Source organism: Juglans microcarpa x Juglans regia, chromosome 5S, assembly GCF_004785595.1.
Source record: "Juglans microcarpa x Juglans regia isolate MS1-56 chromosome 5S, Jm3101_v1.0, whole genome shotgun sequence".
NCBI lineage: Eukaryota > Viridiplantae > Streptophyta > Magnoliopsida > Fagales > Juglandaceae > Juglans > Juglans microcarpa x Juglans regia.
In genome coordinates this window covers 18,957,226-18,969,891 of record NC_054603.1, presented here as the reverse complement: position 1 = coordinate 18,969,891, position 12,666 = coordinate 18,957,226, and the positions used below count along the sequence as shown (strand labels likewise).

Sequence of the window (12,666 nt, the reverse complement as noted above, 5' to 3'; positions counted from 1 at the left end):
CTAGATTCTGATTTCATGTGCCTGTTTTGATGACAATTTGGTGATCCCTATGAATTTGTTTTCCTCTGGATTAAAACAAATTCATAGGAGAAGGAAGAATGGAAGTACGATGTTGTCAATGGTTATTTCGTTTTGATTTTTTAAGAACTATAATGATTCATAGGTCATCAACTTTATGGGGCAACATGTAAGCGGATTGATCATATTTGTATCATTGAGAGCTGAATAGCTGAAATTCATAAGGTTGGGCAGTTCAGTTTTCATCCATCTGGTTTATCTGAGAAGAATTCTGGGTGGATTTGGGATTTGTGCATGATATTCATATTAGATGCATTATGAGTGAAGGTAACTTGCATCTTGGATTTGGTTCTAGATTAAACTCACATTGACAGTTTTTTCTAGTGGATAAAGGAAATTGAAGAGCTGCAAACTACCTAAAATTCCCCTGCCGAACCCAGCTTTTAATTGAAAGTTTGGCTGCCATTTATAGGTTTGTAAAATATTGATTGGGACTTAAATGGGTGCATATAGGCCTGGAATCTGTCCTATATACATACCCATTTATTTTTAGCATAAATGGAAAGCCTATTTGCTTTATCACATCTCCAATGTGTATTATATTATCCAAATCTGATCATCTTTGAGTAAAAAAACTATAGTATTGCGGTTATTTAAAGAAAATTACCAAGGAATGTTAGAAAATGAAAGGCTGATTTAGTCAAATAAGCACAAACAAAGATCTGATCCAGTTCTGCCTGAATGTGTTGTCTACAATTTAGCACCTTCTTGAGCTGGAAACTGATAATACCCCTTCACTCAACTGGTCCTCTACGTCCCAACTGGTCAATCAAGTTTCCAGCTCATTTCCCAGCATCCACCTATAAGATTAGAGAGATATATATAGGAGTAGGAACTAAAGAAAAAAAATAACAGAGGTTACTGCTCTAGGAAAGTGTTTTTAATACCATGAAAGTTAACATCACCAATTGAATGTGCTTTTCTTTTTTCCATTTATTTGCTTCGGTTCCCTTGTTCTATGCAAATGATAAATTCAAACGTTTCTACCATAGCACTTGAACAATCCCATAGATTAGATTATTAGGCAATCAAATAAATAAATAAAATTAAATAATAGGGACCATGCTTGAACAAATCCAGCTTCACTAATTCGTCCTTCAGTGCATTCATGCCTATCTTGTACTTGTTATATTTTGTATAACAAGGTTGAAAATTTCTTATGCACATTGTAAATGAAATGAGTTATAAAGATTATTTTTTATCCAAATAACCCCTTGTTCCCTTCAATTGGTTAAGGGCTGCCGAGCCCTTAATGTAACATGTGTCCAACAATCATCAAGTCCATCCCAGACATCTAAACAGCCCACCATAATATATACATATATATATACATATATATATGTATATATATATCTCACCAAGCGAATTGGTTATTATTTTTTTCATTTTTTATTATCTGTGGTATGATTTACGAAGCAGTGGACAACGATTGGTCAGTTAAGTTTCAGACTATAATTCTTTGCTTTTCACTTCCTTGCAATTTCAACCCCCCACATGACACTTTATATTTTAATTAATTGCATTTACTGCATATTAGCAGTTTGTGTCATTCATGCTTGCTAATAATTACTACTCTGCCCAGAAAAATAACATTATACAACATCTTCATTGATGATGTAGGTAATTAATCTCACGCTGGTATGTGATCACGTGAAAAAATTTACAACACAGATTTATTTGGATTTCATGTTGCCAACAAATTGTTTTTAACAATATTTTTTATTTGTTAGCGTTACTACCTACGCTCCTCTCGCGTAGCATACCCTCGACAGGTATGGCCCACTTCTAAATAAAAGAATTTGGATTTCATTTATCATTTATTTAGCCACGTATGATATAAACATCTTGTGGGATTTCATATCATATTATTAGCATTTTCACATGGACCCCGATGCCGATATTTCACATGTTGATCGGGAAATATGGGTGGATGGAATGGAGGACGTCTTCATTGACATGATGTTAGCTGACGCCCTTAATGGTGCACTGAGGGCTGGGAGGATCACTTCTAGGGACCATGCTTCCTATGCTGCACGTCTTACCGCTGTGGGCGTAAAGACGTACGATGCGAGTCAAATCAAGGGGAAAATACATCGGCTTAAGATGATGCAACGACTTTTCACAGACCTCATGCACCAAACTGGTATGGGATGGGACCCCGATACCAAAACGGTTCTAGGGAGTGATGAACACTGGGCAAATGCCATTAGGGTAACGAATCTCTAACGACGCCATATTTTTCACTGTTTGCAATAGTCACTTTATTCATCATCACTTTTTTCTGTTGTTTAATCCCTCCCTAATATATTGAATTTAAATTTCTTTATCTAGGCCAAGCCACAAGTAAAGAAGTTTCGTACCTCAGGTTGCCCACGATATGCAGACCTCTGTACCATTTTTGGCGCTGCTGTAGCAACGGGCACACTCCACCACGCGTCCACCCAACCACCACCATCTTCGGATGAGGAGGAGCGTCTTGATGCTGAGATGCGGCGTCGGGGCCCGGCACTTGGCACCCAAGCCAGTCGGGATTTTGTCTTCGATGGCCCGTCGCAATTTCCCATGGACATGGGGACACCATCGAGTTGCTCTTCCCGACGGCGTCAGAAGGGAGGGCAAAAGAACCAGCACGACGAGAAGATATCGAACATGGTTGATGCGATCACGCGTTCCTATGAGGCACGCCGAAAGTGTTATGAGGGGAGAGGAGAAGCGTCAGGGGAAAAACGTAGTAGAGGATCCACACATTGCATGGATAGTGATGATGGTTTCGATGCTTTTTCACACTGTGTGGCCTTGTTACAGGCACTTCAGCCCCCACTGCCTGACGATATTTTCTCCCGTGCTTTTGATCGGTTAATGAACCCCCTTGCACAACGAGGATTTTTGGTAATGGATGATGTCCATAGGCGAGCGTGGGCTATGCATAGTTGATTAGAGCGTGGCCTATGCATAGTTGATTGGACACTAGCTTGTGCATTAGAACTTCATTAGTTGCTTTGTTGAGTTGTAATTTTTCATTGGCGTTATGTAATATGTTTTTCTATGTGTCCTTCGTTGTTGTTAACATTTGTAGGTTTCATGGACATCTTTGGAAGATGTCCATGTTTTCATTATTTCATTCCAGTTGTGATGTCTCTGAAACCATCATTTTTATATTAACAGTATTGTGTTATGTGTTAGTTAGATCCACAAAATTCTGAATCAATGGGTTCGGTGTTATTAGAGTTTGTTTATATCTTGTTATTTCATGGATCTTGAATTGGTTTTTGAAATACATGGTAAGAACGTGGCTTAGATGATATGTACATTTTTGGTATCTGACTTTTCTGGTTCTCTGCCCAACGGGCAGCTGTAGGTTTTCCACGTCATCAACACTTCTCAAAGGCATAAAATTACATCAAGGGTAGAGGTTGCCTTCCAAAAAAGGTTATTGTTCTTTGCCAAAATGTTTCGGGTCCTCTGTTGTTTATTTCATATGCATAGGACCACGGAAAGTACCATATGAACAAGACTAGTGAAAAGAAAAACCATTAGTTATTGAAATAATTATTTGGACTGAAGCGGACCTCCCAATTACTTGGGCCTTCATTTTAAAATAGTTTATAACTCTGCCGTCTATTCTAGTTATGTCATGTCAGTTACTATTTAGACTGAAGAGGATCTCCCAATACTTGGGACTTTCTGAATATTGGGAAAAAACCCATGATATAATAATTTTTTTTTTCATTTTTCCTTTTTTCACACAAGATGATTCCTTCTATATTGATTTTGATTTGGGTAGCAGTTTGGTCCAACGAATGTTATCTCTAAAAAAGGATTGCATATTTTGTGTGAAAAACTGCTCCAAAGCTGCAAACAGTTTTGCTGCACTAATAAATATATATAATATATGTATATATAAAAGCCTATATTTAGTCATAAGAATTTATAAGTATATTTTAAGTGGGATATGAAATAATTTTTGTTGAAATTATTTCATTTCCATTTGCTTGGAAATGGAAGATACGGGATATGGCCAAGAATCACAAAGGTTTGCATGAATCTTTGCATATATTGAGATTGCTTATTCTTGTCTAGAATGGAAACGTACACTCATGTAAACTACTTCCCAATGCTATAGGTCAGTCCTGTTGGTCTATTCCCGAACTTGTCTTGAGTTTTTAACGTAGTTCCACATGATATAGTAGAGAATGGAGCATAACAATTCTTGGACTGACGGGAGTGATAGTGATGATCCGGTGGAGCCCATAGAAATCATCAACGTTATTAGGATACTGTCCCACGGACAGAGAAGGAATCACCCAAGGCCACAACATAATATAGGCCTCCGAGGGCATCAATATATTTTTGGGATTTTAAATGGTCATCCAGATAACTGCAAGATTATGTTTCGTATGGAGGTACGTACATTCCACTGTTTATGCACATTGTTACGTAACAATCATTTGGTACGTGATTCTAGAAGAGAAGTGACGGTGGAGGAAGCTGTGGGTATGTTTTGCCTTCTTGTGGGCCACGCAGAAGGCCAGCGAATTGTTGGGGATAGGTTTCAACATTCGACACAAACAATCAATAAAAATGTTAGAAAAGTGATTAATGCATTATGTGAGGTTGGGAGACATTTGATTGTGCCAACTCCAACGGACAACGTGCACCCTTTTATTTCAAGCAACCATCGTAATTATCCTTGGTTTAAGGTAACAATTCGAATTGAAACTTTCTTGTACAACATACAATGTAACAATCACATCATGCATTAGTTGGTTGTGTACGCGAGTAAGGATTTAATTTATTGAGTTGATAGGGATGCATTGGCGCGATGGACGGTACGATGATACCAGCTGTCGTCCCAACTGAGTTGCGCGAGGCATATCGAAATAGGTTGGGCCGAGTTGCCCAAAATGTGTTGGCAATAGTTGACTTCGATATGAAATTTATATTTGTTTACACTGGATGGGAGGGATCCGCGCATGATGCACGTGTGTTCCACCATGCTGCAAGTGATCCAGAAGCCCGTTTTCCATGGCCACCAGAGGGTAATTTTCTTTTTTATTAACTTTGTAAAATATTTATAACTTGTAACTTGATTTGTTTTTGCCTTTATATTAATTGAAGTTTGTGTTTTTTGTACGAAAATGGACTCTCAGGTCAGTATTATCTTGTGGATTCAGCTTATCCATGCACTACGGGATTGCTGCCCCCATATCCAAGAGAACGTTATCACCGGAGTGATCGTCACAATCAGAGGGATTTTCATGGGTATAAAGATTATTTTAATTATCGTCACTCAACAGTTCGCAATATTGTAGAACGAACATTTGGTGTTATAAAAGAACGATTCACCATTCTCTCCAACATGCCTCCATATTCGGTTGGGCGGCAAGGACTGATTATTACAGCGTGTTGTGCACTGCACAACTTTATTAGAACGGTCACCCCCGATGATTGGATATTTCAGACATGGAGTACGATGCATCTACCAATCATTGAGCCTGCGGTTGGTGGCGGGGCATCGTCATCTGCTCATGTAGACTTGTCAATTGAAGCCCAAAACAATATGGCTGCGATTAGAGATGAGATTGCCATTTCTATGTGGGAAGCAAGGGGTGGCCATTGATGGTGTTATTTAAAAATTACTGTTTTTATTTAATACTGATATTTTATTGTTGGCATTGAAATTACCTAAAATAATCGACAACTGATGTATTTTATGCGAGTAATGAATTTAACCAAGCAGTACGATTGTTGATGTGGATTGCTCAATCTTTCATCATACTGGACATATTATTTATTTAATGACAAATGGTAGATGAATTACGTTATTGGATTTGGTTATTTGTAAAATATTTATTTTTACTTGTTGGGTTTAATGGTTGGTATTTTTAATTATTAGCTCAAATTGTTATAGGTTTGACTTCAATGGGTTTATTAACACAATGAAATTTATGTATAGCAAATCTGACGCGAATAATTTTAAGTATAATCCAAAACATTATTCGTCATCCATGCATCACATTTGGTCCAACATATTTTTTTCTTTTTAACGAGTGTCTGCTTTAGTAATAATAAATAGTAAAAATCATTACAAAATATTATGAATGTCAAACAAATATTTGATAAAAAGAGATAGAAAAGATTTTAGCATAATATATTGTGAATGAGGTTGTGGTAATTTTTTGTTAGCTTATCAAAATTTCGTATAATGACCCACTGAAATATATAATAAAAAGAAAAGTCTAATTACACATACAATGTAACATAAAGGAAGCATGAAATAAAAACAAGAATTTATTATATTATCCGAAAACTATAGATAGGCTGGGAGGAAAACGCTGTTGAAGCACTTTTCATCCATTGCGTTCACTGTTCATGCGCCCGTAAATCTGTCTCAGCAGCTAACTTGGCTGCTTTACAAATAATACTATTGGCTGTGGGTCCCACACCATGAATAAAAAAAAAAGTCAAACTAATCTTATCTCATTTATATAAACAAACACAATTTTATCTTATCTTATCTCATCTATACTCAATATATCTCAATACTATTCACACATATCCCAAAAAATCTCATCTCATCTCATCTCATCTCTGAAAACAAACGGGGCCTAAGTTAAACAACTAACTGACACAAAGATAAATCAATCATGAAAAATGATAAATATGCAATGCATGAGATGCAAAAAATTAGTATACATGTCTCCCATCCAAATTCCTCAACATTTTTTTAAAAATATGGAGACACGGGTTTTTACTCAATAAATAATTTCGTCATCATTTTTTAAAAGGCATAACTTCTTCATAAAAATTTCATCATCATAGACTTACATAATTATCTTAATTAACAATATAACGTGTGGAAATGTCACAGTTCACCATATGCACTGTGAGTACCTGCCGGTAACCGTAGTATAATTTACGTTGAAATTACGTTGTTTATAAACTCGTTTCAATGCATTGGTAAATAACATAACATCATAAAAATCATAACGTGTACACCCACCAGTGTTAGGTGTCATAACATGTTGACTTCGCTCTGGTGTTCTTTAAAGAGAACTCATTCGAAACCTGTTGACTGTTCTTCATCAACTCAGGGGTTACCACTCCATTATTAAACAGTCAAGAGTGGACAGAGGAGTTCTACTAGAATAATTCCCCATCCTAACTTTTGGGGTCATGATAAAAATGATTTTCATATAATGTTTTGAAAAATATTTTTTATGACATGTGCGAATGTAGTAAATTTCATGAAAAAAATGACTTTTTTAAATGTAATATGCAAAAATTGTGAAAATGTCATATGTTATATAAGTATGCACTCAATGTGTTATATAACATGATAAATTATGTCCAAAATGATAATTGATGAATAAATGAAGTATTTATCAATAATTCATAAGAAAATTATCAAGGTGTAAGTTAAATGCCAACTTACAAACTTCCGGAGAAATTCGAAATTAGCGTCATATCTGTGTAAATAGTGTGTATACTAAATTAGCGTTAATACTTTTATGAATAGGTTCAAAATCAAAGGTTTAAAAAAAATTGGGTATTTACTAAAAATACCCTTAGACTTTCAAAAATTGTCATTTAGGTCCTAAATTTTCACTTATTGCAAACGAACTCCAAATTTAACCAAATTTTATGGACTTCATATTTTTGGTATTCTAAAACCATCCATGACCTTAGATTTTTAAAATTCAAAGTGAAACTTGTCTAATTAGTCCCAACCCATGACATGCATCCTAGTTGATGCATGTGTATTTCAACTATTGATCTCTATGAATGCATGCATATGAGATTTTCTTTAATCATTAATTATCACTAACATCTTTAGGGACATTATGAAGTCTAATTCTTGAGTAATCAAGTTCATCCCAACACTTAATCAAATCTAAGAAATCCTTAATCACCAATATGCTTAAAACCGATTCATGCTTGATGATCAAAACAAGATAGATTTAAAACCTATCATGACATGCTTCTAATCACAAATTTAACCTTCCATAATCATGTTAGGACAATGATAGATCATATAAAATCATGCTTAGGACATGCCATTGCTAAATTTCCAATTAAAAACATTCAATCATTCAAACCTTCCTTTAATTGACCTAGTTTTGAATTAAGTATCATAACCTTCTCAAAACTCAACCAAATTCCGTACCAACACTTGGAAACAAAGCTTAAAATACTAGCTAAGATCAAAAGGAATAAAATTTACAAAGTTTGTAGCCTTCCAAACACTCTGGACTACATTACACAAGAACACTAAAAAACTCACTAAAACTCACTCGGTTTGCACTCTTTTGATCTCTAAGAGGGGGAAATGCTCTCAAGACTCAAGATGATGTTTGGAGCTATGGTGTGGGTGAAATGAGAAGGGGAGGAAATTATTTATAGGTGGCCAAGGGGTGAGGGACGTTAGCTTGGGTGCTTGGTGATTGGGTGAAGTGGAAGGTGCTCAAATCTAGAAAATTTTCAGATTTGCTTGCATGAGCTTAGGTCACTTGTGCAGAATGAAATAGTGCCCTAAACCACCATCATTTCCTCTCCACAGTAGCTTAAAGGGTCTTGTAGATGACTCCAGATCATGGGGCACAATTTGGATGGTAGAAGATCCCACAAACCACCCTTGAAACAGGTGAATGAAGGTGGTTTTGTGGTGGCAGAAAATCAGTTTGGTTTTGGATCTATTTGGGCAGCAAAAATGAGTCAAAATTCTTCATGATGGTCATGGGACTTCTTGGTGATTGGGTGGAGAAGGAGGTGGCATGGGGTGGTGGTGCAAACCATGGCAGGAGGCTGGTTCAAATTCAATCCAAATGGTTCCTACACAAACTAGACCAAGGTGCACCTGGTTTGGTTCTTTGAGTTGGTTGATGCAATCAATTTCGTCCAAGGCTTAAACTAAGTTTGGGAAGGTTTCATGAGGTGTTTAATGACCATATTACCCTTGAGGATAAACCACAAAAATGTTAGACTCAAGGGCAAAATAGTCCAAGCATTACAAAGGGCAATGCACAAAACCAATTGAAGCATGGTTTGGGCTTGTTATGTCATTTTTCTTAATGACATGTGGAATGGTTTAGTTAGGGTATTAACATGGTCTAATCATAGTTTAAGGGAGTATTAATTCAAAAAAATTTGAATTAAAAAGTTTAAGAAAAGATTAAGCATGATTAAGCGTCAAAGCATAGTTTAAAGTGCACTAACCTCAAGTATGATGGTTAATGGCCTTAACTAATTTTCAAAACTTAATTTGGGTACTTTGAGTGTGATTTGGGCTTAAGGAAACCAATAGTATGGTGTATTAGGCCTTTGATCTTTAAGTGATAAAATGAGTCCAAACATGATTTTGGGCCATATGAGCTTGAAAATGGGCCAAGGGTCCAATCTACACCAAAAGTCTTATGCTTTCCTATACTTGGGCCAAGACTAGCTTTGATTTCCTAAGGGTTTGGTTCAAGATTTTTCTTGGGCTAGGCCCATGAATGTACTTAGGCCCTAAAAAGTCTCAATAAAATTACTAATGGGCTTGCCTCTCTAATTCTTGGGTCCTTAACACTAAGTACCAACTTTAATGCTAATCCCATTATTAACCTTAATGAAAGTGATTAACCCAAAAATAAAATCATAATCTAGAGTACTTAAGGGTTAATCAAGAGTTATTAAGCAGGGTGTTATAAAGATTATGCCACCTAAGCAAAACCTTGTTTTCCATCTGATCAAACAAATTGTGTCGAACCAAAGAGAGTTTCAACCCTAGTAAAACCCTAAATGGTTGGAATCTAATTGAAACCCCAAAAGCATAATTGAAAACTAAAACCCTAAACAGTTTCCCCAAACCCTAAAGTTGGCCTCCAAAACCTATTTGATCCAATTTCTAGTATTATGTTTAATCACTTGATTAAATCACTTCCATATATTATTAAATCCTCAAATGCATGTTATGACATCATTATCCAACCCTTTAAACCTTAGAATTTTGATTGGGTTAAGAAAAATTGGATTTGGGCTTGATAGTATCTCAGATCCTAACCAAACCCTTTCTAAACCCTAAATTGAAGCCCACTTGGTTAAGGCCCACCAAGACCACGAATTTGGCCACATTGACAAAACTTCTTGAAAAATTTTTCTTCCTCATATGGAAGGCCATCCATTGCCCTTGGCTGCACCCAATAGTGTCTTGATATGAGAGGGGAAAACCACCTCATCACCCTCCATACCACATGGCAGTAGCAGACAGTCTTTGCCTCTCATTATTTTTCACTTTATGTGACATAGTCACCTCCAATCAAAGGTCATTTAAGCCCATACCTCCCCTTATAGAATTCTAAAGTTGTGCAAGACACAATTCACTTCATTTTATCACTTCTTCAACCAGTTCTTAGAGAGAAACCCAAAAGAGCTCTCTAGGGCAGTTTCTTGAGTCATTTTGCGTGGCACTTTTTCATCCTTTATAGATATTTTCTCGCAATGACTTATTCATGAAAGTTGTTTATCTTTGAGTTTAGTTTCTGCAGATATCTTATTTGTTTCATTTTGTGGTCATTTGTTAGTCAAAAGTTATTTTAACCATGGAAATGTCATTTTGGGCGTTAAATTGGAGAGTGTGTTATATTTTGGAGTTTTTGACCAAACTAATAGACATATCTTGATCCGCAAATTTTATGGAATATTGTTAACATGTGTTTATGAATTTTTATTGAGGATTTGTTGCATGACTAAAGCTTTTGATGAAAGTTTTTCTTAGATATAGAAATTCAGAAATTGGAAGTGGAAAACCAATTTCTGTTTTGAGAAAGTTTGAATATTTCATGATTTAATCTTATTCCACTGGCTTTGATATTCTTATATGATGATCATAAGCCTCTTATATTTTTATTTGATGATCATAAGCCTCTGATATTTTTTCTATGCAAGAGGATTTCGGTTAGACCTAAGATTTGATTTTTTGGGTTAGATCCATGTTTTATAGATTTTTATCCATGTGATTTTAAATTTGATGGTTGGATCTTCTTTAGGACACATTTTTAAAGCATGTGATATTTAGCTTGAAAATCTCATCATTTTAAGTTATGGATCAAGAGATTGATCAAATCTAGGTAAAAAATTGTTTTTGTTTTTATTTGATGATTTAAAGCATGGTTGATCTTATGATGATATTATGATTTGATTTTTGAAATTTTTGGAAATGTTTTGATCAACGTCAAAACTTGTGATTCAATGGTTTGCCTTTTCGTTAAAACATTTGGGTCTTTTTACAAAAAAGTTGGTGTTGATGATTAGCTTTTGTTTTAATGGATGTTTTAAGCCTATTTTTAAACTTAGGGAAGGAATATTTTTGTTTTAAAATTTTGTTTTAATCATGAGTTTTGAAGTTGGAAGAAATTGAAACAAAAATAAAGAAAAATGGCCTATGGATGTTTCGGCTATAGTGAGTTTTTCATAGTTGTGTTTTGTTTTAAATTTTTTTAAGTTGATATTTGAGTTTAAGACAAAATTTACATGAGGAATGTAAAATTTGGAGATTTTTAGACTTAGGATGTAAAATCGTTAAGTTAGGGGTAAAATGATCATTTTCCACATGTAGATAGTAAAATTGAAATTTTACTCTAAGTTGTATCTTTTTTCATATTTCTAATTGTTAGTGATTAAATTTTTACCTTTTAGAATACTCTTTTATAGTTCCTTGTATTTCACGCTTTATTCTTGTAGAACGCAACAATCGAGGTAAGTTAGCTCTTAATCTACTATCAGTTTACTATATATGTGTGATGGGTAAGGGAACTACAGTTATATTCGTATGTTATCATATATGTCATGCCATGTCACGTCATTACATGTTCATCTGTTACACATGATGTATACTGTCACAAAATACTTATCTATTACACAATATATTCTGTCATGCATTCCTATCTGTTGCAAGCATGTCATGTATCTCATCTATTATATGTATGTCATATCACATAATATTCACTGTTAACCATTATGCCATGTGTTAACCATTATGCCATGTTATCAAATGTTGTCTATTATATGTTATGCCATATTACAAAATATTGTCTAGTACATGTTATGTCATACTACGAAATATTTTCTGTCAAGTACGTCATGTTTATCGTCTTACTTCCATGTCATGTTACAATATGTTAGGACTTCTGTCATTTCATATTCATGTCACGTTTCATCTCGGGTACAGTTTATATATTCGAGAACAACCATACCAAATTATTCATGTCTTATGATCCTAAGTGCTAGGATGTGATAATATCCTAGAGAAACTCCTTTATTCATGCTAGAGTATTTAAATAGGTGTGAAATTCTCTAGATTGACGAAATATAGTCAATAGGTTGTGAATGAGGGCTAACTAGCTGGTCACCGTAATGCGCTAGGCTCTAATGCCGATGGAGCCATATTTTATTTTACTTATGTCCATAACAATTGTCACATAAACAATTAATTGTGACAACTATGGAGAATGAAGTATGGGGCCACAACAATTATGAAGCATACACTATGTGAGACACAGTAATTGTGACACGTAGAATACATGGGGCCACAACAATTGTGGAGTACGT

The 12,666-nt window shown here is 35.2% G+C and overlaps 2 protein-coding genes across 2 annotated transcripts; both read left to right on the top strand.

The window, feature by feature from the left end:
• The first annotated feature begins 1,959 nt into the window (after positions 1 to 1,959).
• Positions 1,960 to 3,211, top strand: LOC121267163. The gene is made up of 3 exons (XM_041171024.1): positions 1,960 to 2,289; positions 2,410 to 2,967; positions 3,155 to 3,211. The coding sequence occupies exons 1-3, from the start codon at positions 1,960 to 1,962 to the stop codon at positions 3,209 to 3,211; spliced, it is 945 nt and encodes a 314-aa protein (XP_041026958.1).
• A 1,689-nt stretch (positions 3,212 to 4,900) lies between these two features.
• LOC121267160 (putative nuclease HARBI1) lies at positions 4,901 to 5,698 on the top strand. The gene is made up of 2 exons (XM_041171023.1): positions 4,901 to 5,117; positions 5,229 to 5,698. Exons 1-2 carry the CDS (start codon positions 4,901 to 4,903, stop codon positions 5,696 to 5,698), a joined length of 687 nt encoding a protein of 228 aa, XP_041026957.1.
• The last annotated feature ends 6,968 nt before the right edge of the window (positions 5,699 to 12,666 follow it).